The following is a 25,315-nucleotide window of genomic DNA, read 5'->3' as shown; positions in this document are numbered from 1 at the left end:
AAATCCTTAAGCTGGCTCATTTTACTTATATAGCTATTTTATACTGTGCTTTGTATACATAGAGATCCATGTAGCGAGGTTATCATTACATCCCCCTTGGAGTAAAACTCCGCTACAACTATGCTGAAGGCTACAAGAAATGAATTTCAACGGCGACTAATTTTGTGTAGCCGGAACGAGGGGGCTCATTTCAAACAATTTATCAGTTAAATAATTTGTGTAACAAATTGATAGTAAAATAAAGTTAATGTTAGATTTAACGATCATTTTTATTTTTAAGACCAAATGTTGGTTAGAGAAATTTTATCCTGAATAATAATACTATCGATTAGTATAATAAAATAGGGAGTGTTTGTTTTTTTATTTTAGTTGGTTCGAGTCCCGGGCGAGGCAAGCCAGTTTTAGAAAATCTTTGAATGCAGTTTTGTTTCTTTTTGAAAATAAAGGAATGTCTCCTTTAAGTAAAATGAGCCAGCTTAAGGATTTAAGGTAGTTTCCCTTCCGGGCCCGACTTATCTTTCCACACTGTATATCTGTACCAAACCACGGAAATCTTTTAATCTGTTTTGAACGCCCGCAAGTTTCCGTACTGTATCGGTTATATATCGTCTATAGATGCTTATTTAGGGCATATAATGGTTAGTTTCTGTGTCGATTGCTTGTTACGCCCCCCTGCTGGACTATCTCGGCCGGCCAATATGAATTTTCCGATTTTATTTTTTTATAGCAAATCTATTGAGATCCTAACGATTTTAATGCCTGAACAAACGTGAACTAACGTCGCCCGATGGATTCACATAGTTAGTTTGACTGATTTCGGGGTGGGGTGGTTAGCGTGAAGACAGCCACCCCACTTTGAGAAATAAAAAAAAAATGAAGGAATCGGGTCCTAACGATTCCAATGCCTGAACAATCATGAACTAACGAATATCTTGCTATCTAGACCAAAAAAACTAACAAAAAGTGGTTTGGGGTGGCTAGCGTGAAGACAGCCACCACCATAGAATAAAATAAAAAAAAACCACGAAAATCTTTTAATCTGTTTTGAATACCCGCAAGTTACCGTACTGTATCGGTTATATATCGTCTATAGATGCTTATTTAGGGCATAGAATCGTTAGTATCTGTGTCGATTGCTTGTTACGCCCCCCCTGCTGAACTATCTCGGCCGGCCAATATGAATTTTCCGATTTTATTTTTTTATAGCAAATCTATTGAGATCCTAACGATTTTAATGCCTGAACAAACGTGAACTAACGTCGCCCGATGGATTCACATAGTTAGTTTGACTGATTTCGGGGTGGGGTGGTTAGCGTGAAGACAGCCACCCCACTTTGAAAAAATAAAAAAAAATGAAGGAATCGGGTCCTAACGATTCCAATGCCTGAACAATCATGAACTAACGAATATCTTGCTATCTAGACCAAAAAAACTAACAAAAAGTGGTTTGGGGTGGCTAGCGTGAAGACAGCCACCCCCTTTTATTTTTTTAAAAAATCGATTTTGGAATCGGGTCCTAACGATTTTATCTACTGAACAAACGTGAACTAACGATGAACTAACGATATAGATATGCCATTTGCGGGCAAACGAAATGGGGTGGTCAACTTCACGAGGGTCAGTCTGTCCTATATTATCCTTAATAACATACGTCCAATGTGCACACTATTACTCTGAAAGTCAAGTAAAATCAAGTTAATTTGGAGTAAAACTTTTAAGGGACGAGCTTATTAGTGTGTGTATTTGTGTGTCTGTGTTCGTGTGAAATAACATGCTTTCAATGAGAATTATGTATGTATGTATGTATAAACTCTTTATTGTACAAAGACATAGAACACAAATAGGCAGAATAGGCACAGAAATAGGCAGTACAAAGGCGAACTTATCCCTTTAAGGGATTTCTTCCAGTTAACCTTTGAATTATATACAAAAAGTGAAGATAATGGGATTTAAAACTCTAATTATTATTTGATACTAACCCAAAATCTTAAAAGATAGTTTATTTCGTTATTACTTACCTAAAAATATATCAATAATTCGCTGAACTCTTTAAATTCATTTAACCTTATTTTAATAGAAATGTTTTTGAAATGCTTTTATGACGAATTTATACCTAAACTTTCAAATCAACATAAAATACGTACATAACATTATGTTTAGATTATAAACATAATGTAATGTACGTACATAACATTATGTTTAGATTATAAACATAATGTAATGTACGTATTTTATGTTGATTTGATACATTTAATAAGCATTTTATCTTATTTAATATAAAAAAAATGTAGGTATCTATTTTTTTATTGTAACAAATTTTGTTTTTTTTATAATATCCTTCATAAATTGTGGTAAATATTTTGACAGATAATATGGCGTAGTAGTAGTTACATTTGTATCATACATATTATCTTAATCCAGGTATATAAACCTGAATCTCATTTTTGTCCTCAATTGTAAAAATTCTTAATCCAGGTATATAAACCTGAATCTCATTTTTGTCCTCAATTGTAAAAATTCTTAATCCAGGTATATAAACCTGAATCTCATTTTTGTCCTCAATTGTAAAAATTCTTAATCCAGGTATATAAACCTGAATCTCATTTTTGTCCTCAATTGTAAAAATTCTTAATCCAAGTATATAAACCTGAATCTCATTTTTGTCCTCAATTGTAAAAATTCTTAATCCAAGTATATAAACCTGAATCTCATTTTTGTCCTCAATTGTAAAAATATTATTCTAGTTAACTCGCATGACATAAAAATGTACATCTGGTCTCCCGCGATACAGGCCTAGCCTAGTGCGGGGACTCCTGGAACCTCCGAATGTCAATTCAGTTATGCACCAACTCTTTTCTGTAACTTGTGATATGTACTTACTATGTACTACAATTGTATTCGTTTTGTGCAATAAAAACATTTTTTATCTTTATCTTTATATATTTAAATGGATAGTTGATTATTGTAGGTAGTGTAGGTATTATAAGTGTTGATATTATTGTTAGATGTTGAGGATATCTCAAACGGTCTTTTAGTTTTATTTTTAAATATCTGACAAGTGACAGATGGTTTGCCGCGGTTTTGGACAATAATGACATTGACAGGGGATTAAGTTAAGACAGAGAGAAAAAAGCAAGTTGTTGGATAAGAGATTTGTATTGCTTTAATTATAGAAAACTCAAAATAAATAATCTATTGTAAACTAATTTGGAGTTTTAGTGAGTGTCTTATATTATTAAGTGTGATGTGATGTGACAATGAATTCCATAAAAATAAAGGAAAGGTGGATTAAATTGAAGAATAATGCCGTTCATCACTTGAACAATGAGAAAAAAAAGGTATTTATTTTCACAAAAAATTTGAAGGGGTAAATTTATGTTTTGAAAGCTGTCAAATTTAATAATTAACTTTAATAATAAAATTGCAGAACAGCAAAATTGTGAGTTAAATTAAATAAGACCTTGTTAATAATATTGCTGTTACTATCTCTTCGTTTACTTCGTTTTAGTCATTGACATTGGTCAATTGAGAATATTGAGATACCCTTGTGTCTTATCTAACCGTTTATTTGGTGCAACTACGCTTATTTTGTAGTTTTATCACTACACTTGATAGTAGTTATTTGCGTCACTACTATTTTTTTTTCACTACAATTATGAAAAAAATAAGGACTCATTATCAAAAATGTTACCTACCTAGTAACATTTTTATGTACATAACATAATAAAAATACTCGTTATCTAGAGACAACGTTTAACTTTGTTTATTTATGATGCAAAATTAAAGGCATACTTAACTTATTCCTGTCCCGCGCGGGTCGTAGGCTCGAAGGCATCGGGAACAGTGCACGGTAGTCTTTGACCACGCTAACTTTGCACAATCTTGGCAGTAAGAATGCATAATGCGTACCAAGACGTAGCAATTAGCGTGGTTCGACTTCGTGGTCTACTTGAATCGCATATGATTTTTGCACCACGAGAAACTCGTGCCATATAAATAGGCCCTTAAAATAATTCTTCATAAGCTTTTAATTTTTACCTGTTCATTGTAATGTAAATTATTTCTGTTCGTTAACAGCTGAGCCAGTCCACCGCGCGCATGGCCTCCGTGTGGAAGCGGCTCCAGCGCGTCAACAAGCGCGCCGCCAAGTTTGAGTACACCGCCTCCTACCACCGCGTGGATCTCGACACCTCGCCCAAATGGTAAGCTACATCTATCATCATCATACTCCTCATTGTCTGCTAGACGTTGTTTATAGCTGAGCCAGTCCACCGCGTGGCCTCCGTGTGGAAACGGCTCCAGCGCGTCAACAAGCGCGCCGCCAAGTTCGAGTACACCGCCTCTTACCACCGTGTGGACATCGACACCTCGCCCAAATGGTAAACTATATCTATCATCATCTTCTGCTAGACGTTTATAGCTGAGCCAGTCCACCGCGTAGCCTCCGTGTGGAAACGGCTCCAGCGCGTCAACAAGTCCACCATCAACTTCGAGTTCAACTACACCGCCTTCTACCACCGCGTGGAATTTGATACCTCGTCCAAATGGTACACTCTTTTAGCGGTCGCTTCGGAGCCCAGGCTCTGCTTGCGGTCTTCGACACCTTCTATTGTGAGATCTAAAGGTATTCTTATTGAAATTAATATGAGCAAACCCGAAATTACGACTACTTACGCTACATGGAATACTTCGTCTTATAAAGATGCCGTTGGGGTTTAACTACGCACCATATTGTAATTTTCCATCACGGTCTGCATCATAGTCGTTCTAAATACTTAAAACTTCTCTCTCTCTTTCCCTCCCATCTTAACGACTATCTTGGTTGCTTTTTAAGCAATTCATTAGAAGCTCTAGCTCAAGGTTTTTGTTCCCCCCTTCGTATTATTTTTTAAACCTTGTCCAAAACTTCCAAAAGCCATTCTTATACAAATATCACAACAGAAAATTTGAGAAAACTATAAAACATACTGTTCTTGATGATTTTTGTTACAGGAAACCAAACAAACTATCGATCGTGTGGACGCGGCGCTCGCGGCGGGTCATCACGGATCCGGTCCAATGGGAGCCATCTTTGAAGGATCCACTCAAGTAATTATTTATATCTTCAAGTGGATACTTGTTGGACAATGACCTTTATATCCATATATGAATATCTATTGCAGTGGGTAATTTCATAAAGCATTCCACCAGAATGTATAGGAATTCTTTTTTTCCAAAACTTTGAATGAATGAATGCTTATGGCCTTTATCTAAACAATTAAAATCATGTTGCGAAAATACAACAGGGTCGAGCGAGTTTTAAGAGTCCCCGGCAAGCTCGGTTCTCCATACAAACGTAGTTACGCTCTCCGTTTAAAACGAGTAGCTAGTTTGCTCTGAAACTTTGTACTTACAATAGGATAAGGTATATCCATGTCTGTAATTAGTTTATCTTGCTTCAGATACCATAGTTAAAAAAATATAACGAATTTAAGTTTATCATACAAAACTTTCAAAAGCCCTTCCAAAATTTGTTTTTGCTTTATTCCGTTTGTTTTATAAACTGGAGCTATATAAACTAATTTTAGATCTAGATATACCTCATGTCATTGTAAATGTGCAAAGTTTTATTACAATCCAACACGTAGTTTTAAAATGAGAACGTAACTCCGTTTTTTATGGGAAGGTGAAATTCGGCCGAGCTTGCCGGGAACTCTTCAGTTCAGTTGGAGCGACTGAACCGGTGTGATCGCCCGATCGAGACGTGTTTTTTTTTATTATATTTCGGAATTGTGATTTCGTCTGATTAATGCTTTGCTAAAACACATTTTATTTACATTTACAGAGGCAGTGTTATGTTTGCGGTACCGGAGAACCGTTCGGTGGCGGTGACTCTATTCAAAGATGCTCGCACGAACGAATTAGAAGATAAGGACTGGACCTTCGTACTAGAAGATGTAAGTTAATTAAAGTTTTTACTTGGATTGTATCGAAGATCTCGCCTTAATCCTGCTTGCAATTATTAATTAAAAATAATTGAATTAAGTTTCTTTACTTCATCAGCAGCTGTAACATAGTGTCACGGCAAAAATCATATATTTCCAATATCAAATGTATGAGGCACAATTATTCTTACCGTGGCAGAAGCAGGCTTAGGTGGTGACTAAATCTACTTCTATTATTTCTTTTTTACCCACAGAGCGTATAAACCAATCGCTAATAGAAAAAATACTCAACTTCATCGTTTTCTACCTCAAAAACTTGCGGCACTCAATCCTATTTTTCTCCAGGTCTCCCCGACTGGAAAGCGCCGTCGTCTCGCCGTATGCGCCATCAACATGCGGAAATACGCCTCCCTAGAACCTTCCCAACGGGCCTTAGTTCTAACCTTAGAACCGACGACACAAAAGATACAGTCAGCATCATTGCATCTCACTTTACACTGTGTGCTGCTACGGGAGGGACAGGCTACGTGAGTAGTTTAAGTAATTTTGTCTTTCTGATCAATTCAAACTCTCGTAGGTACAAAAAGGAGATAGACATAGAGAGCAAAATTTGTATCGTTACTCGTTTATAATGAGTATGTAAACGCCTGATTTAGTTACGGCATCATTATATGGGGAACAAAGTACGCTACGATTTTCTGTCAAAGCGACGATTTCGGTTATCTGCCAATTCAAAAAAGAAATATAGGTATAATTTTAATGTTTCTCTCTTTACAGAGACGAGGACATGCAATCCCTTGCTTCACTTCTTTCTGTCAACAACAATTCGGATATCGCGGTGCTAGAAGATTTAGACGAAGATGATTACACACTTTCTGATAACTCCACAAGACAGGTACAATACCCCCATTTTAACCCCCTTATTCATGAAACATTATAAGCCCCAATTAGTCTGTTTTATCCCTTTCATACATAAGTCAAAATGACAGATTAAGATAAACGATTAATAGCTAATTGAGTCTTGTATTGCATTTATGAATAACGCAGGAACTGTTTTTCACATTGATTGATTTTTAAATTACATCCATTATTGATTTAAAACTGTTGATAAAGAATATAATATGGTATGTATGGCAAGTCTTTAAAATGTACTTACTAGATCCGCAAAGATAGTTTTTTTAAATTATTTCTTTATTATTCAAATGTCTAAGAAAATCAATATGTGTGTTTTATGTAGCTGCCAACATTTACTATTGAATTGTGTTCAATAAACAAGAATCCCTGTTTTTATGTACAGATGTCCGATCTCCGTCAGCAAATGGAAGAGATGACCCACAGTCTCACCAACAGCGACATCGCCGCCACCCCTAACAGCGTCCAGAGCTTACGCTTCGACGAGCGCACCCCCACCGCCCCCGCCACCCCCGCCACCCCTCTCACCTCCCTCACCGATCAAACCCCCACTAACGACTTAAAAATTGTAGAAACCTTGAGAAAACCTGATTTCCTAACTAAAACTTTTAAAATTGAACCTAAAATGACTTCAACTCCCAAACCGACCACACCGCAAGAAAGTTTCAAGAGCGTAGTTTTCAAACCGAAGATGGTGTCGAGATTGAACCTTAAGCCGTTGGATTTAAAGTCCAATTTTAATAGTATAGGGCTGGATAGGAATGATAATGAGAAGGATGATGAGAAAACGCCGACGGGGGAGGAGAAGATTGGGAGGATTGATAAGGATAAAACTCCGGTAAGATATCTTAAGTCTTGAAATAAACTTTATTATGTCATTTTAAATAAATACATAAATATTATAAAATATCCTTATTCAAATAGACAAAGCCTCACAGTAAGTCCAAGAAGGCTTGTGTTGTGGGTACTCAGACAACTATATTTATTATATAAAAATACTTAAATACATAGAAAATACCCATGACTCTGGAACAAATATAAGGCCAGACCGGTTGTACCAATTATTGATATATACCTAAACTAATGATCCAAATCATACAACATAATCAGTAAATACAAACGAATTTTCAACTTTTTTAGCACACACTATAACAAAATACTATGCGTATGTTCACTCGCAAATTGTGTACGGCATCGTTATCTGGGGTATATAAAACAACTGCAACTCTATTATTACTACTAACTGAGACAACTTACTCAAGTGTTATTTTCCTTCTTTTATAATAACAACTATCATATCATTATACTAATTGTTATATTTTTTTAGGTACAAGACTTACTAGAATGGTGTCAGACGGTGACAGGGGAATACAAACAGTGTCGGGTGACCAACTTGACCACCAGCTTTCGGTCCGGGCTCGCGTTCTGCGCCATTATTCACCGCTTCCGGCCTGATCTTATGTAAGTTACAGGTCAATTCGAACATACACCTGACATCAAACCGATATAAGAATGATATCGGAATCATATCAGTTAGCTATCATTCAATGTGCGGACAAGTCTGAGTGAAATGAACGGGCGAATGACATGTAACTGATATGTTTCCAATGTCATTCTAATATCGGTTTGATGTCAGGTGCACATTCGAAGTAGAACTTTCTCAGTATGGAATCTTCACTTGGTAATTACATAATAATATTATTCTTTTTTTGCAATAAACAACTTTGCATAAGGATTTTGGGTACTTTATAGGGTCTAATGAAGTAATAATCTTAAGTAGCACTATAACTATTCATTACTTACAGTCGGGCAAAAAAGAGTAGAAATTAAAAAATGGCAACACTTTAGTGTCATCCCGTTTTTCTTAGATTGATTTGAAAGGGACGACACTACAGTGTTGCCCCTTTTTAATTTCTACTCTTTTTTGCCAGACTGTACTTAAAACTTAACTGGAGTGCCTGATTTTAAGTCAAACAGAAGTGTCATGTCAAATAAATACAAAGGAAAATTTAACTTTCAATACTTATCGTTTTACAGCATTTAGCATTCATTACTAGATACTTGAATTACTCTACTCTTACATTACATTACTCTTTATTACTGTGCATATGTGCACGCCTGATTTGATTACGGCATCGTTATGTGGGCAACCAAGTACGCTACGTTTTTCTGTTAAAGGAAGAAAATGTTTATGATTCAGTAGTGTGAATGGTCCATTTATCAGCTTTGTAGTTTATAAATGAGAATAATTACTATCAACAGTTAATTCTCCTCTTGTAGTGACTTCTCTGGCCTACAACCTGATGAAAGTGAACAAAATCTTCGAGTAGCTTTAGAAGCTAGCGCTACGCTCGGAATCTCGCAAGTTTTGACAGCGGCTGACGTGTGCAAAAGCAAACCTGACAGGCTAGCGGTGAGTATTCACAGTTTGGACTCAAACATTAAAGTTGAGTCGACACATTTACGTTGCATCCGCACACACACATTCATCATGCAAGACATCTATGTGTTATCTAATCTGTCTTTTGATACCTGCAAGCTAAACTTTTTATTTATATTCCAAATACTTAATGATATTTCACGATTTGTCGATAATAATTTGGCCAAATTGTTTTTTCCTTCATTCACTGTTTTCTTTTTCAGATAATGACGTACCTATTCCAACTTCGGGCGCATTTCACTGGCAACGAATTACAAGTAGAACAATTAGGTAAGTAAATATCCGAAATAGGAATATTGGCTACATATACCCGATAAAAATAGTTAAACCCCTCCCCCTCCCCGGCTTCGCACGGATAGTTCAACTAATTTACACAAAACCTTTACAAATTATACATAAAAAACCTTTCTCTTGAATCACTCTATTTAAAAAAACCGCATCAAAATCCGTTGCGTAGTTTTAAAGATCTGAGCATACATAGGGACAGAGGGACGCACAGACAGCGGAAAGCAACTTTGTTTTATAATATGTAGTAATATGAAAAAAATAATTCTACACGCTACTTTCACTTGCAACTAAATAATGTAGAAAATTATACACGAATTTTAACTAAACTGTAATTATCATATCGATATTGAAACTTTGCAAGTACACGTAAACAACATGAGAATCATTGAGCTGATCTGATGATGGAGTCAGGCAGTTCAAAGCTACTAGTAAACTCGAGTTTGGGCCCCTATAATTTGTTTTGACGAGTCAGCTGCAAAAAAAACGAGTATCAAAAATAAAAGTGCATAGACTATAGTCCGATTTTTTTCCTGGTTAGAAATTTTATAACCTCAAAAGTAAAGTACTAAGTCTTCGCTCTAAAATTAAATCTAAGTACCTACCTATGCACTGAATTACAGTGTCGTTTACATATTATTTTACCACAATATTAGACATCATAGGAACCCTAGCATTTCGGAAGAAAAAGGTTAGTAAAATTCTAATCTTTTGAGGTTAGAAAAATTCTAATCTTAAAAAAGCGGGATATAGACGGAGAAGTTTTAATAAAGACAGAAAGTTATTGCACAAAAACTTGAATATGCTTTATTTTACAGGCAATGATGAAACGGAGTCATCATATCTAGTCGGTCGACACGACACGGACGGGTCGCTACCACGAGACCTGTTCAGTAGAGAAATTAGCACGAGAAGGTCTAAGAATATGGAGAACCGACCGAGGCCTGGGTAAGATTTTTACTCTACAATCTGAAAAACTACTATTGGTTCACTCACCGATAGAGATAGTTTATTATGAAAAAAAAATATAGATGTGAATCAACGTAATGTAATTATTTTCAGGTCACAAGTTTCACAGGATTCTCAAGTATCGGTCCCATCGCGTCATTCACAAGAACGATATACGCCCGACAAGGTAATGTATTTTGGTTATTTTGTTGTTTTGTTTTTTACTACAACTCATAACAAATTTAAAACATTATATTCAACAATTGCATTGATTTAAAATTTGCAAGCTATTATTATGTTTAGTTTGGAGAATTGGAGAGTTTCGGTGTAAGTAAATGTGTAATTGTATATTCCACCTACAATGACTTACATACAATAGAAACTTTGAAAAGGTAAAGGTTCGCGGCTATAGTTTAAAGACCGATGCTACGTTCTCTCAAATTCTTACGTTATTACATAAGCTCCTACGATTTATTTTAAAAATTGTTTTAACAGTTTAATTTGCATTAGCAGCCAGCGCCACCTATCACGTCCCCCGCCCCCGCGCCCGCCCCCGCCCCCGCCCCCGCACAGCGCACCCGCCTCATGACGCGCAAGGAGCTCACCGACCCGTTCGGGTCCGACGACGAGGACGAGCCCTCCGCCCCCGCGCCCGCGCCCGCCCCCGCCCCCGCCACCGCCACGCTCACTATCAACACGTTCACCAGGCTTGCTGATGGTGAGATTTATAAATAGAAGTGTTTTATACAGTCCACGCGACCAAAACTACCCTATTTTCGGCACCAAGCCAATGGATGGCACTTGCAGCCTTATTCTAAGGCAGTAGCGGTGAGTTTTGACTCTAAAAAAAGTGCCGATGACTGGTACAGTTAGTGCCAATTACTGGTACTCTTTAGTGAATCACTGAGTAACCCAGTCGTTAAAACAACGTACTTGAACGTAGTCTAATGACGCGCAAAGAGCTCACAGACCCGTTCGGGTCCGACTACGAGGACGAGCCCTCCTTGCCCGCGCCCCCGCCTGCGCCTGCGCCGGTGTCCGCCACCGCTACGCTCACTATCGACACGTTCACCAGGCTTGCCGATGGTGAGATTTAGAAATAAGGATTTTTATGCAGAAAAAATGTTTTATATTGACAGGAACCTATTATAATTGTATTTAATACACTGACAATTATCTGATTCAATTCGGCTTATATGTATAAAAACTACTAAATTTACCTACTTTTATATTATACTCATAGATTTAAGATTAGATCCTAAGTATGCATGTAATATTGCTATGCCCCCACGGGGTCCATGTGGAACTACCCAGACTTTGTAATACCTATAAAACCGTGGTTACTTGCGATACCTATAATATTGTCGGTACAATGACTGACATTTACAAACTTATATGGTAAGTCTTCTACAAAAAGAAGTGCCAATGACTGGTACTTTTCCGTGTCAATCATTGGGTAAATCTGTTCAGTAGATAGAGCAACGTACAACGTACCCGTCTTTTGGCCAGAAAAGGACTGACAGACCAAATCAATGACCAAAATTGCAATTTTTTTTTGTTATATTATTTTACTTAAGGCAAACTTTATACATGGCTTTTTTGCCAAAGAAAAATATTTAAATTATGATTATTTAGCGCTCCCTTTATACTCGTATATATTATATGTTTCCACACCCATTTTTTTTTTCAGAAACCCCAGAAAAACCAAAAATAGAACCGGCCACAACGGACCCGCTACAGATCACAGAAAAGTCAGAAACAGACAAGCCACTCGTAAAAGAAACCTCGCCAGACCTGCCCAAACCCACGCCGGTGAGTGCACTCATGTTTGTATGTTGTGGCTTATACGCGTTCAGTGCTTTATGGGGTATTCTATTCTACAAAAGGGTTTATTTCTCTATGAAAAATCAAAATAAGCCTTGTGTGTCCTTTCACAAGGCTTATATTTGTATGGTTTTTCATAGAGAAATAAACCCTTTTGAAAAGACACTCCTCAAATGTGTAAAATACGGACGCTAAACACGAAAAATTTTGTGTCATTTCCTGTCTCTGTCGCACGCGCGTAATTATATTGCTGTTTCGCTCGCACAGTGGCATTGACGACGGCATCATCGGCGGGACAGCTATATGTGCGTGCGATAGAGATAGGAAATTGCGGGTCACGGGTACGGAATTCTACGTGCTTATAATGTCCTTACTTTATGAAGATGTCTGTTTTTTAATTCAATTACTTTATAGAGTGTGAGTAGTGTGACCAAGCCAACTCTGCATGGAATTTGCAATGACATATTGTGGAAATGAAAATTTCTCTAAAAATATGTCGTTTATAATGTCACTCCCATACTTTGTTCTGTTCAAACGGTGCACAGTTAGCTTAGGTGGACTATCCCTGATATTTAAAAAAACAGACTATTTGGGGTTTTATTGTATTTGTAAAATGTTCGGGGAACACAGTCAGCATTTATTAAAAAAAAAATTAAATCCGAATATTAAAAATGTATTTTTAATAGGCGTTTTTTAAAATGTTTACAATCAAATACTATTACTAGATATTTAGAATCACATATTGTTTTGCTTTAAATTTCAGTTTAATTCTATGCTGGCTGTATTTTTTTGTCTTTTGTTTACTTGCTTTTGGATTACAACAAAATCATTAAAATATTGACTTCATCACTTACATTTTCTGCTTATTTTGAAGTTTTATCGCGCATTAGACTAAAAATATACTTATTTTTCCCATCCACATATCACTCATCGACATCGCTTTAAACATGTGTGCTACGCTTGCTATTGGACGAAATGCGGCGCTCTGATTGGTCCAAAATGCGACGTTGTGATTGGTCCGTCTAATCCCTCGCTCCCATTGAAACCTGAAACGCTTTAATTTAACGCGATTGGCTATAGCAATTGTTGTCGCGTCACGATGAGCTTAAAGAGCGAGCGAGACAGCTGCTTGAGGCTACGAAGAGAGAGGCAAGAGCGAAAGAGAAGAAACGACAGGAGTTGAAGGAGAAAGATGAAAAGGAACAAGTTAATGGGATTAGGAATGGAGATTTGAGTCCAACAAAGGTATGTTTTCAATTTACGTTTTCATTTATTTAGGATTTTAAGCAAAAGGTCCGTGTGAAAATATTTTTGTTTACGTAACTTCAACACTGAAAAAATAATATTCTAATAAAATGTGTTCATTTTGACATTCAATAATTTCTAGGACATGGATTTAATTTGCTTTTATTTTCCTATAGCCAATGACAGAAGAGGAGAGACAACAAATGCTACGAGAGCGAGCGAGAAAACTGATAGCCAACGCGAGAGCTGGTATTGTTAGGTAAGTAGATAGTGGAATCAGTTTATTATGCTGTTAGTGTGAGCCGTGGTCACCTATAAGTGGCTAAGCATCTGTAATGTTAAATATCCTTGTTCCTATGTAATTGTGTAGATGTATTATCCGTTGGTGATCCTTAAATAAATTAAATAATGACTCCGCTTATACTGACCAACCGCTTACTATGACGTAATTACTGTACGAAGTATGGTTTTCATATAAAACTCTTTGTGACAGAGACGGCTTCGCTTATAGTGACAAGTCGCTTACTATGACCCGTAAATCCTAGTTTCATGAAATTATGTCCGGTTACACATTCGCTGGTTTTCGTGGCCGTCCCCATGCTGTCCTTGCGAGGACGTTTGGTGCGTGCGGTGTTTTAGTTTTGATTCTCAGTGACAAGTTGATAATTGGTACTAGGTTTTAAAAAAATCTGACAGGAATTTGAGATTAATTTGTAAAAAATAAGAAGTTAATCAACTATGCTTTATATGACATCCGCTTAGTATGACGTGTTTGTCACTTCCTTTTGATGTCATTATATGCGGATTCTGTACACTTTATTTGGTCTATTTGTTAATAGGTGCCATGCTATGATAAATTTACTGATTTTTATTTGTTGTTTAATACAGTCTTCTTTTTAATAGAAATAAAATAGCCTTTATATGTAACTTTTTTTTTTACAAAAAAAACGGTCTTTTCGCTGTCTCCTAAATAAATTTTGCTATTTTGAAATTCCATTCCAATTCCATAACAGTTCAAAAGTCTACTTCAATTTGTCCTTTTAAAAGGACATCGGTATTTGAGAGTCTGTAATAGGTCTAAAGTTTTAATAACAAAACTTCCGTGAGACACAGACATATTAAATATATTAATAACGGGTCACTCACGTGTTTTAAGCGGCCCGCAGTCTGCGCCGGTCCGTCACCGTCGACGCAAGCTCCTGATGACGCTCCTCGGTACGGAGTGAAACATGTCGAGCGTTTTCGACTTAAAACACGAGTTACCCGTTATTAATATATTTAATAGGTCTAAAGTTGTTGTTTTTTGTAGTCCAACATCACCAACTGGCTCTGTTCGGTCACCGCGGGGTACGGTGGAGATCATTAGCAAGCAATCCGTCATGGACGAAATCGCTGCAGGTAAGTTCACCGACACTAAATGTGCCATTTTCAACGAAAAAGGTACTTATTGTCGGTTGTCAATAAGGTGCTATTTCCATATAGCTTCAATTCGAAATCAACCTTATCGACAAGCGACAATGTGGTACGTTTTGGTTGAAAACGTCACAAATATTTCATTCTAAGACACAGCTGAAATTAAAACTTGTAAGTTGGCGAATAAAATATGATTCTCTTTTTTGAAACAGAGTATCATTAGTATACGCATAGAGTAACTTATACTAGAGCGGTACTGTCATAGTAAATTTTGTAACCCCAGTAAATTAACTGCCATCTGTCGACACACTTTAAAACTAAAAATGAAGATTTATAAAAATACGATAGAATGTATTTAAATATAGATAAATGATTTTTTTATTTGCATTAATTATTTTTTTGATTTTGACCCATGTTCTTTCACTGATATGCGTTAAAATTGTTAAATAACAAACGAAACCGTCAACGCCATCTATACGACTGTAGGCCAAAACTAGTAGCGCCCTCTGAACGAGAATCAAATTTTCTTGATTTTCGAGGCACGTTTTTTCCTTAGACTGTATCTATCTATTACGGAGTTATATCTATCTTTGTTTTGAATACAATGAATAAATTCAAATGGTGTGAAAACAGATACTTAAATGAAAAATCTAAATAAAAAAAATAGATCTTAATTTTTTAAATTCTGTTAAAAAAATGACAGTTTATTACATACTAATTAATTATTGATTACTGATTAATTAGTAAAATTTATAGTTGTAAATTTAATTATGCTATTCTAGTTATAACTATTTTAATTTTATTCAATTGTTTCCTGTTTTTATTTGTTTATTAAAATTGATTCATTTCTCAGTTTTAGGTTTTTGTTGGCTTTAATTTTGTGTTTTTTTTTTGTTTAACGTACATTTTGTTTTCTCTTTACACTCCAATAGATTTACTAATGTTCAATGGCAATGGCACAGTGGGTGGCGTGGAACAATTAGAAGCAATGCTGTCTCAGAGCTCACACTCCAGTCCTGGCTCTAGAAAGAGTGCTAGTCCGGATCGGTCGGGTAAGTGGAAATAATAATCCCACCAAAAACGAAGAAGACGTTGCCAAGACGAAACCATAAGACTCGCACTGTCAATTTATCAGATCTCTTGTAGAGCCAAGTTTCTAACTCTACAAGCCATAACTTTACAAACTCTACACCTTAGTCAATATATGTGGCTTGGCCGTTTCGTTACTACAAGAACTAAGAGGAATGGTTTATGAGGAATTTCCTCCCGCGGACGCTTTGGCTGTGGAATGAGCTCCCTGCCGAGGTTTTCCCGAGGGGCTACAGTATGGGGTTCTTCAAAAAATGAGTGTACAGGTTTTTAAAGGGTCGGCAACGCGTGTGTAATATCTCTGGTGTTGCAGGCGTCCATAGGCTACGGTAACTGCTTACCATCAGGCGGGCCGTATGCTTGATTGCCACCGACGTGGTATAAAAAAAAACTTATTGTATAATGAAAAATAATTATAGTGAATCAATTTTTCACCTTACGTCCATGAGAAATAAAGGAGTATACATGTTTTTAACCCTTACCTTTCAAAAATGACAATCAAATGTCAGTCTTACTCATCGAACATAGAACACGTGTTGGAAGTGCCGTATGTGGGAAATATATATCCCTTAGCTTGGTAAAGGGTTAGACAGTCTACCGCGTCGAGCGCGATCATGACCATTTATTCCCTCACCATGCGAATACAATGCACACAAAGTTACGAGTAGTGTTCGATGGTTCAACGCGGACAAAATTAGCATCTGTTTATTAGCTTCCATTTTTAATTTTAAACAACATCATGTAAATGTAAATGCAAATCTAAATTAAAAAAGTGGCTTCTTGAGAAGATGTTTTATGAGTATAGTGAGTTTTTCGACATGCCACTAGTGCTTTGATAGCTAATACAGGCTAGAGCTGTTAGATGTTAATAATAAGTGATATACTGATAATTATAATTTGGTTAATAATTTGAATATTGATAATTATAATAATTAATTTGATTTATGTAACCTACTAAAAAAACGACATGTATCAATTGTTACCAATAAATATTTTAATTTTAATTTTCATTTAAATCAAGGTGTAGTTTAATGCAAATTTGATGATATTAAAATATATTCGTCAAAGTGCCTTTATATTTAAGTAATTGAAGGAATAAACATTACTGGTACATCTACTTTAGTGCTGATAACTTCGCGACAACAATTTAGGTGTTTTATAACTCTTAGAACAATCGAATTTATACTGTTTTTATCCTCAGAGGGTTCCGTGGGATCTCGTTGTCGCTCGCCACTGCCGCTCGCGGCGTTACTTGACAATGCGAATGCGGAAGAGGTTCGTATCCAATGTTATTATCTTAACGTTGTCGTTCTAAGGGTTCATCCATTAATAACGTCACATGAATTTCGAGGTTTTTTGACCCCCCCCCCCCCCCCCCCCCCCTCCTCCTTGTCACACTTGGTCACATGTGGCAAACCCCTGGTGTGACGTCACATTTTTTTAATGAAATCTGCAAATAAAATTAAGTATTATTAATATTTTATCAAAATATTTTTGACAAAAGAAATATTAGTAATTTTATAACCCAAAACAAATTAGGAAAGAAAATTAAACGATTAAAAACTATTATAGTTCCAAAAACTTGTTTTTAACTGTACAGCGAATAAAATAATTTAAATAAGTTGATGTGACGTCACAAAGTTTGTGACTCCCCCTCCCCCTTGTCACAACATGTCACATTTTCTTGACTACCCCCTAAACGTGTGATGTAATTAATGGATGACCCCTAAACTAGAAGCATTTAGAGTAGTTTGCGAATTCATAAACAGAACAACTCTTTTTCGACTTTATTAGTCATAGGTACATACTTTTACCTACCAAACAGTCGGTGGCTGAACAAGAAAATATCGACTGGCCCTTCACTGAAAGGCTAAGAACCTTGCCTTTATGTTGAAGAAAAAAATAAGGAGGTAAAGGGGCTAGACCAGAACATGTCGAATTTAGCGAAATTTTCAGAAAAAATGCTTATTTTTTTCTTTTAATGCTAGTTGAAGATTAAAACAAATTCTGCCTTTTTGTCATACAGGGCCGAGAAACGGGTTCTTATATTCAGAGCGAGCTAGAAGCGTTAGAAAGAGAACAAAGCGCCATTGACGAGAGAGCAGCAGCTTTGGAGAAGCAATTGCGATGTGTGATGCAGAGCGCAGATAATACAGAGGTATGAGAGGTTTCTATTGTGAACCAGTCTTTAAACTTGCATTTTTTCAAGCTTTTGTCACCACAAAAGCTTGAATGGAATGTGGCTTTGTTGCCACATTCCAGCTTATGCCGCGGTTACAAATTTTATACTTTGCAGTTGGTGACTGACCCAGTGTTATTTGCACTATTAGTTACTTTAGTGAATTAGTAATCTGGGAAGCTAAGTTAGAACCATTTCTTGGCATTAGATTGGGCTTAAATTTAGTTTACGTATAAAAGACGGTTGACAATCCAATATTATGATGTCATCGAGCTGATCTGGGGTTGGAAACCGAAGATGACCGAGTACCTGGTTAAAGAGTACGCAACCTCTGAGTTTGGTTGTTAGAATCGCTTTGATTGGAAAAAAGTACAGTCGGAGATAAATGCTTTTATCAAAAACAATAAAAATAACTTATTTGTTGTCTAGTCTCTAGACACAGAAGTTTGACAGCGATTCAGACACGAATCAAGCTATCCCTTGCTTATGTATGGTACTATCCCTTTTCTCCTTAGAGTTGTCAAAATTCAGGTCATTATTTTATCTGTGGTCGTTCACGCAAAGGGACGTCAAGTCGTGCCAACAGTAATAATTGCTCGGAGCAATGCTGAGCCGAACGGAGCCGAGTTTGCCCGAAAGGAGGAGTGTCTCACTGCTCTAGATCAATTTCAGCCACCTATTGTGACAGTTTCCTAAACCCTTTTTATCCTTTTCAGCGCAAATGGAAATTGCTTGTTATGCCCTGCCTCCGCCCTCCTTTAGACCCGGTATCCTATCCTTTACTATATGCCTATTTCACTAATACGTTTATTGATAGATACCTAAAGTTGGACTTTAGGTAAATGTTGATGGGGCACTAGTTTGTACAAAAGCGACTGCCATCTGACTTTCAAACCCAGAGCTAGGGTCTACGAACCTAGAACCATTGAGAGTTAAACGGGTTTCTTTACCGAAAAGATATTTTAAATATATTAATAACGGGCCACTCACGTATTTTAAGTCGAAAAACGCTCGACATCAACGCAACGTCAACGCAAGCGCCTGATGACACTCCTCGGTACGGAGTGAAACATGTCGAGCATTTTTCGGCTTAAAATACGTGAGTGACCCGTTATTAATATATTTAATATGTCTGTGTCTCACGGAAGTTTTGTTATTAAAAATGATATTTTGCCTGAAATGTTTTAAAAACTAAGGGACCTCTGGTTTGAATGAAAGACACACGCCTTACCTACTGCTAGTCCAACTAAATAGTGGTTATCCCTTAATTACATCACACGTTTAGGTGGGGTGAGAAAATGCGACATGTTGTGACAAGGGGGAGGGGGGAGTCACAAAGTTTGTCACTTTAAATTATTTTATTCGCTGTACAGTTAAATAACAAGTTTTTGGAACGATAATCGTTTCTATTCGTTTAATTTTCTAATCAGTTTTGGGTTATAAAATTACTAATATTTCTTCTGTTAAAAATATTTTGATAAAATATATTAATAATACTTAATTTGATTTGCCGATTTCATTGAAAGAATGTGATGCCACACCAGGGGGAGAGGTTTGCCAAATGTGACCAAGTGTGACAAGGTAGGGGGGAAGTATAAAAAACCTAGAAATTCGTGTGACGTAATTTTAATGGATGAACTCATATAACCAATCATATCAGCAAAAACAGTTCTTTTAAGCATCAAAATATTTATTTATTTAAAAAGTAAATTTTGCGTTGCAGGTTTTTTACGGTCAGACTCATTGATACGTATATTGGTAATGTTATCTTGCAGGAAGAGGACAGACTGATGTCTCAGTGGTTCAACCTCGTGAATAAAAAGAACGCCTTACTGAGGCGGCAGATGCAACTTAACATTCTGTAAGTTTATTAACATTAATAGATGATTGTCAAAGGAAACATAAGTTCCTTTTTAGTATTTATTTTTAAATATTGTCTTCGGTTACCGCGGTAGTTACTCATGAAACAAAACTATGAAAATGGATTATATCGCGTATATTGAATTTATAATACATCCCGACGTTTCGAACCCTTTACAGCGTTCGTGGTCAACGGGTGACTGAGGAAAAACTACAAAGTGCAAAAATACCCACATACAAAAAATAATGAACCATCATAGACTATAAACTTTAAGGCTGGTTGTACATGCAAAATCGAAACGTCGGGATGTATTATAACAATATACGCGATATAATTCGTTTTCATAGTTTTATTATTTATTTTTTATTTACAAACTTATTCTAGCTTACCCTCAAATAACGTGTTGACTTTTCTCGCAATAGTATTTAAAATTTCAATCGTCCCGGATATTTCACTTACCCGAACGGCTCTTTAAAGTAATCTTAAGTTTCGATTTGAACTTGAATAGTCGGGTCCACACAGAACGAGCATACGCGCGAGGCAATTTCCTCGCGAACAAACCGGCCAGTGTAGACGTGCCTCGGCCGAGGCGCGCGTGTTGTATCGACACATTGCTAGACTGATAATTAATTGTTATGTAGGGACTATAAAATTTGCGCATCGTTTAATCACGATAGAATACTGTTCAATATACTACAATAACATCCTGTAACTAAAATTAAGTATTCTTGCAAATAAATGATATTGATTGATTGATTGATTGATTGACATTTAGACGTGCCTCGCGCGCGCCGTCTCGGCCGCGGCACGTCTACACTGGCCGTTTCGTGCGCGAGGAAATTGCCTCGCGGGTATGCTCGCTCTGTGTGGACCCGGCTGATGAATTTCCTTGTTACTGAAATGTGTTTGTTTATCTTTTCATTTTTCCGTAAGTGTTGTTTTATACGCGTACAAAATTAACTATATTACTGTTACATAAGTTATAATTTATAAGGGATTTTGATATGTAAGGTGTTTATATTTATACTAGTGCCTATATGTGGTATTTTCTATAAAAAGATACCTTATTGTCGATGACGCTTTCGCCATTATAAACGATGCTCCGATATAAATAGAATGCCGCGCGACGCTGTGTGGCGTAAGCGCCATCGACAATAAGGTCCCTTCTCATAGAAAATGCCCCATATACTCAATTAATAAAAGGTATATGACAAAAGCGCTATTTGTATACAGTGAACAGGAAGAAGATCTCAGCAGGCGATGTGAACTGCTCGCAAGAGAGTTGCGACTCAGTTTAGGCGTCGAGGAATGGAGAAAAACGGACGGACAGAAACGGCGGGAGCGACTCTTACTACAGGTACAATATAAATACACAATATATTTACAAGTATAATATAGTTCTCGGATCTGTTATTTAAGTTATTTTATTCCGGCCGTCAGGCATAAGCACTAATGTGAAGACCTTCTTGTGTTAATATTTATAAAAGTCAGTAGGTATTCGTAGTTTCTACATACATACATACATGCATACATATATACATATAATCACGCCTATTTCCCGGAGGGGTAGGCATAGACCACGGATTTCCACTTGCTACGATCCTGACATACCTCTTTCGCTTCCTTCACTTTCATAACATTCCTCATACACGCGCGCCGGTTTAGGGTGCTCTTGATCTGGCCTTTCTTCAGGATTCGTAGTTTCTAAACAATAAAAAAGTGTGTGCGTGTAATCTTTACGCGCGATTGAAGTAAAACTTCGTTGACGATGACGTTTATCGCTATGTTAGCACTTTGACGTGTGTCCTATTGTGCGTTACTTCCGTCAGAAAAAAAAACTGAGTTACCCTCTAGTCGCGCATAAAGATTTACTTCAAAAAATAAAAATAAACTGTTTAAAATCCAATGAATATGCATGTACGTACATGCCTATATTTTGTAGTTGCACCAACTATATGCCTAATGATATTTCACCTCAGTAGTGAGAACATATGAAAGGTTAAAATGTATATCGAATTACACAGAAAAAATAAAAAAATTGTAATAAAAGTATGAAGTGGCAGTTCATGGCCTTCACTAAATTAAAAAGCTAATTTGTTTCACTCCCTGGAGTGAGGAAAGTCACATTTTCCTCACTCCCTGGAGTGACGAAAGTCACACTTTCCTCACTCCAGGTAGTGACGAAAGTAGGCTTGTTCGAGCTGCTGAGGTGAAAATGATATTGTTTGACAGGAGCTGCTGTCGGCTGTCAACGAACGTGACAGGCTGGTGCAAGAGATGGACGAACAAGAGAAAGCGTAAGTTACAACAAATCTACGTATTTATTGCAAATAAATCGTCAGGTGACAACCAAAACTTACTAATTAGTGAGCTTTAGTGAAACGTGCTAGTACCAAAATAAGGTTAATTTTAGTTTAATTTTTTTTTCAATGGGGTTAGCCGGTCGAAATAATTAGCAGATAGCGCCAGCATAGCTTGCCCTGTCAATCCCTAGAATTGTGTCAAATTTTTGTTTTTTTAATGCCCTGGATGCCAGCCCTTTAAGTCAAATCTCATAGAAAAAGGGGCAAGCTATGATGGCGCCATCTCTGCAAACCTTTGACAGTTGCCAACCCCATTAGTGAGTTATAGTAAAGAACTATTCGCATGCAACAAACAAGTAGCAAAAAATACTAATATTTGCGTATACCTAAGGAAAGTAGCTAGCTACTGTCCTCCGCAGAAAAGCGATGTCGATTTAAGGGGATCCCATGCCCCAATGACCTTCGATTTGAATCCCTTAGTTTTCTAATGTTTTTTGTAGCTTATCATATTAACAGCAACGGATTTTAGCAATATAGTATCCCATATTTACTTCAAAGTTCATTGTTTTCGAAATATTTGGCATCAAAGTTGAACAATTTTAGGCCAAAAAACTGGTTTTCTGGCAATAACTTTTGTGTTAATTAGTTTAAAATTAAAACCTTAGACAAATTTTTAGACACGTCTAAGACGAACCCAAATATGTAGATTTCGTATGAGTAAGATCTTTCACAGCAATCGAGATACGAAAAAAGTGTTTTTTTAGACAATGTTTAAAACAATCATAAATAAATAAGTATTCATTTTTTTCACAATCCGGTAGACAAAAATGGAGATAAAAGATTGAAGAACCGATAGCCGCTTGTCTTATAATTCTATATGTAGTGCAAAAGTAGGAGATACGATTCAAAACTTGTCAAAAATCGATGAAAACCTCAGGTAGCCCCTTAACATTGCTTTATTAAAATTTCAGGATAGCGAACGACGACGAAATAGAACGCAACCTATCCCAGGTTGAGATCCAGCGGAAAAACAACTGTATCTTACAGTAAATTAAGCTTAATATCGCTTGAATTGTACACAGTGACTTAATACTTTATAGCGGTTTAAAACCGCGCTATGTCCATTTTAATGTATTCATTTTACAGTCAGTCGCAGTGCGGGCGCAGCATGATTAAATTTTTATCGCCTGTCACTATTTTTGTCACGTGTTGTTAGAACGTGACAAGCGATAGAAAAGCGACCGTGCTACCGCCGCTGGACATTGTGACAAATACGTGATTCGTTTAGATATTTTTGTCCGTTCAGGGACGTTTATATGTTTATGACATGACTGACAGTAAATTATCGATAAAACGATACGATGAATGAATGTTAATATATTTTTCCTTTTTTATTGTGGGACGTACCACAGCTAGTGACGTCGTCACAGTTGCAATGACTGAATTCGCATTGATTGACGGATGGTCACTAGGAGGATATAACCAAACGAAGTAGCCATTAACAGGCGTTCCCCTCTGTCGAAAATAGTCGGCCAATGGTCATACACAATGTATGGACTGAAGTTTATCTGACATGGCTATTTGTACGTTACATACATTTGACGTTCCCCTCCCCCGCAAAAATCGGCAGACTTTTTTGTACAGAAAGTTACAGACAAGGCGTCTCCGTTTGGCTATATCCTCCTAGGATGGTCAGCTGGCGCAATTGGTAACGCATTGGACCGGCAATCCGAGGATGTGGGTTCGAGTCCCTGACCAAAGTTGATCATGGTTGTTTTTTTTTCATTGTGATTGACATCTGTATATACAATTTATAGATACGATATTTGACAAAATACAGACTATTTTTTGTTCATGTTTAATTTGGAAATCGTTAAATTAAAAATAACTAAATGTTTGTTTTTATCCGTGTTCGTAAATGTTTGATTTTCACCATTTTAAGTGTATTAGCATTTGATTATAACAGTCGACAGTGAACAAATTAAAAAAAAAATCACATAAGTGCAGTCTTAACATAGTCTCATGTGACTATTTCATACAGAATTTTACTAGGATTATAATTGTGTCGTTTTCAAGCAAAAGGTACCTCATTGTCGCTTGCCATAAGGACGCTGTGGCAGGTTTTTCGTACAAATATATAAGCAATTTTCGTGCTTATGGTAAGCGACAATGTGGTACCTTTTGATTGAAAACGTATCATTTTATTCGTAAACCAATTATCTATAACGCAAATTTCGACGATGTCGATGCTTCGTGGTATTGCAAAAGCAGTTATCACTTATCAATCTTATCATATACCTATGTATGATGAAATTATTTTGCGTAACATTGACTTGGTTGTTCGACTATCTTCAGGGTTTTTTAAATCCTTCGCCAAATTCTGTCATGTCAATATGTGGGTCATACTTAACAATTTTCACTATGAGAGTAACCCGAAACACGTGAAAAAATTTGCTGTCCCATTCACATCATAGATCAACAGTATAATTATTCTATTTTTGCGATTTCTGTGTTGTCTAAAATTTGATCAGTAGTATGACCTATAAATTCACATCTCAAAATATGCCCATGGGTTGAAAAAACACTTTATACGATATGAAGTAAATGTGGTGCAATAACTCTCCTACAGGAGGTATTGAAGTCCATTAGCATAGGTTAGTTTAAAAAATCGAGAATAAAAATCTTCGGTAATTTGAGCCTTATAATTAGGTGCATAGGGTTTCATTTTCTTACATAACTGTCAAAGTTGATCTTATTCTCAAGTTGTGTTTTACCTGACCTTTTTGCCGCCAGACTTGATATAAAGAGAGTACATTTTGCTCCCCACATGCCACGACTTGATACAGTACCTATATGTGCCATTCTCAATCAAAAGGGTACTTATGTTCGGTT

General features: G+C 36.6%; 1 protein-coding gene and 1 long non-coding RNA gene across 5 annotated transcripts in view; both read left to right on the top strand.

Annotated features, from left to right (window-relative positions):
- Positions 1–25,315, top strand: part of LOC134751866 (EH domain-binding protein 1) — a 47,175-nt gene extending 21,860 nt beyond the window's left edge. The window contains exons 1-24 of one of the 4 annotated variants that reach the window (XM_063687389.1): positions 3,252–3,338; positions 4,078–4,202; positions 4,993–5,088; positions 5,825–5,936; positions 6,270–6,451; positions 6,702–6,819; positions 7,222–7,674; positions 8,164–8,297; positions 9,117–9,249; positions 9,480–9,546; positions 10,380–10,509; positions 10,624–10,696; positions 11,023–11,227; positions 12,200–12,321; positions 13,414–13,578; positions 13,755–13,837; positions 14,888–14,976; positions 15,954–16,043; positions 17,282–17,355; positions 18,107–18,238; positions 20,035–20,120; positions 21,354–21,477; positions 22,353–22,417; positions 23,395–25,312. In XM_063687389.1, the coding sequence (XP_063543459.1) occupies positions 3,258–3,338; positions 4,078–4,202; positions 4,993–5,088; positions 5,825–5,936; positions 6,270–6,451; positions 6,702–6,819; positions 7,222–7,674; positions 8,164–8,297; positions 9,117–9,249; positions 9,480–9,546; positions 10,380–10,509; positions 10,624–10,696; positions 11,023–11,227; positions 12,200–12,321; positions 13,414–13,578; positions 13,755–13,837; positions 14,888–14,976; positions 15,954–16,043; positions 17,282–17,355; positions 18,107–18,238; positions 20,035–20,120; positions 21,354–21,477; positions 22,353–22,417; positions 23,395–23,473 (3,018 nt within the window). In that variant the 5' untranslated portion in view covers positions 3,252–3,257 and the 3' untranslated portion in view covers positions 23,474–25,312. Of the gene's footprint in view, positions 1–3,251; positions 3,339–4,077; positions 4,203–4,992; positions 5,089–5,824; positions 5,937–6,269; positions 6,452–6,701; positions 6,820–7,221; positions 7,675–8,163; positions 8,298–9,116; positions 9,250–9,479; positions 9,547–10,379; positions 10,510–10,623; positions 10,697–11,022; positions 11,228–12,199; positions 12,322–13,413; positions 13,579–13,754; positions 13,838–14,887; positions 14,977–15,923; positions 16,044–17,281; positions 17,356–18,106; positions 18,239–20,034; positions 20,121–21,353; positions 21,478–22,352; positions 22,418–23,394 lie in introns of those variants that run through there. The other 3 variants (XM_063687388.1, XM_063687390.1, XM_063687391.1) reach the window with 3 other exon arrangements.
- LOC134751726 (uncharacterized) lies at positions 20,625–21,003 on the top strand. Its single transcript, XR_010128684.1, has 2 exons — positions 20,625–20,720; positions 20,957–21,003. It is a non-coding gene; the product is annotated as an uncharacterized LOC134751726 (long non-coding RNA).

Source organism: Cydia strobilella, chromosome 23, assembly GCF_947568885.1.
Source record: "Cydia strobilella chromosome 23, ilCydStro3.1, whole genome shotgun sequence".
NCBI classification, from domain to species: domain Eukaryota; kingdom Metazoa; phylum Arthropoda; class Insecta; order Lepidoptera; family Tortricidae; genus Cydia; species Cydia strobilella.
Note: the sequence above shows the minus strand (reverse complement) of the source record. Positions and strands in the feature narration are given on the sequence as shown.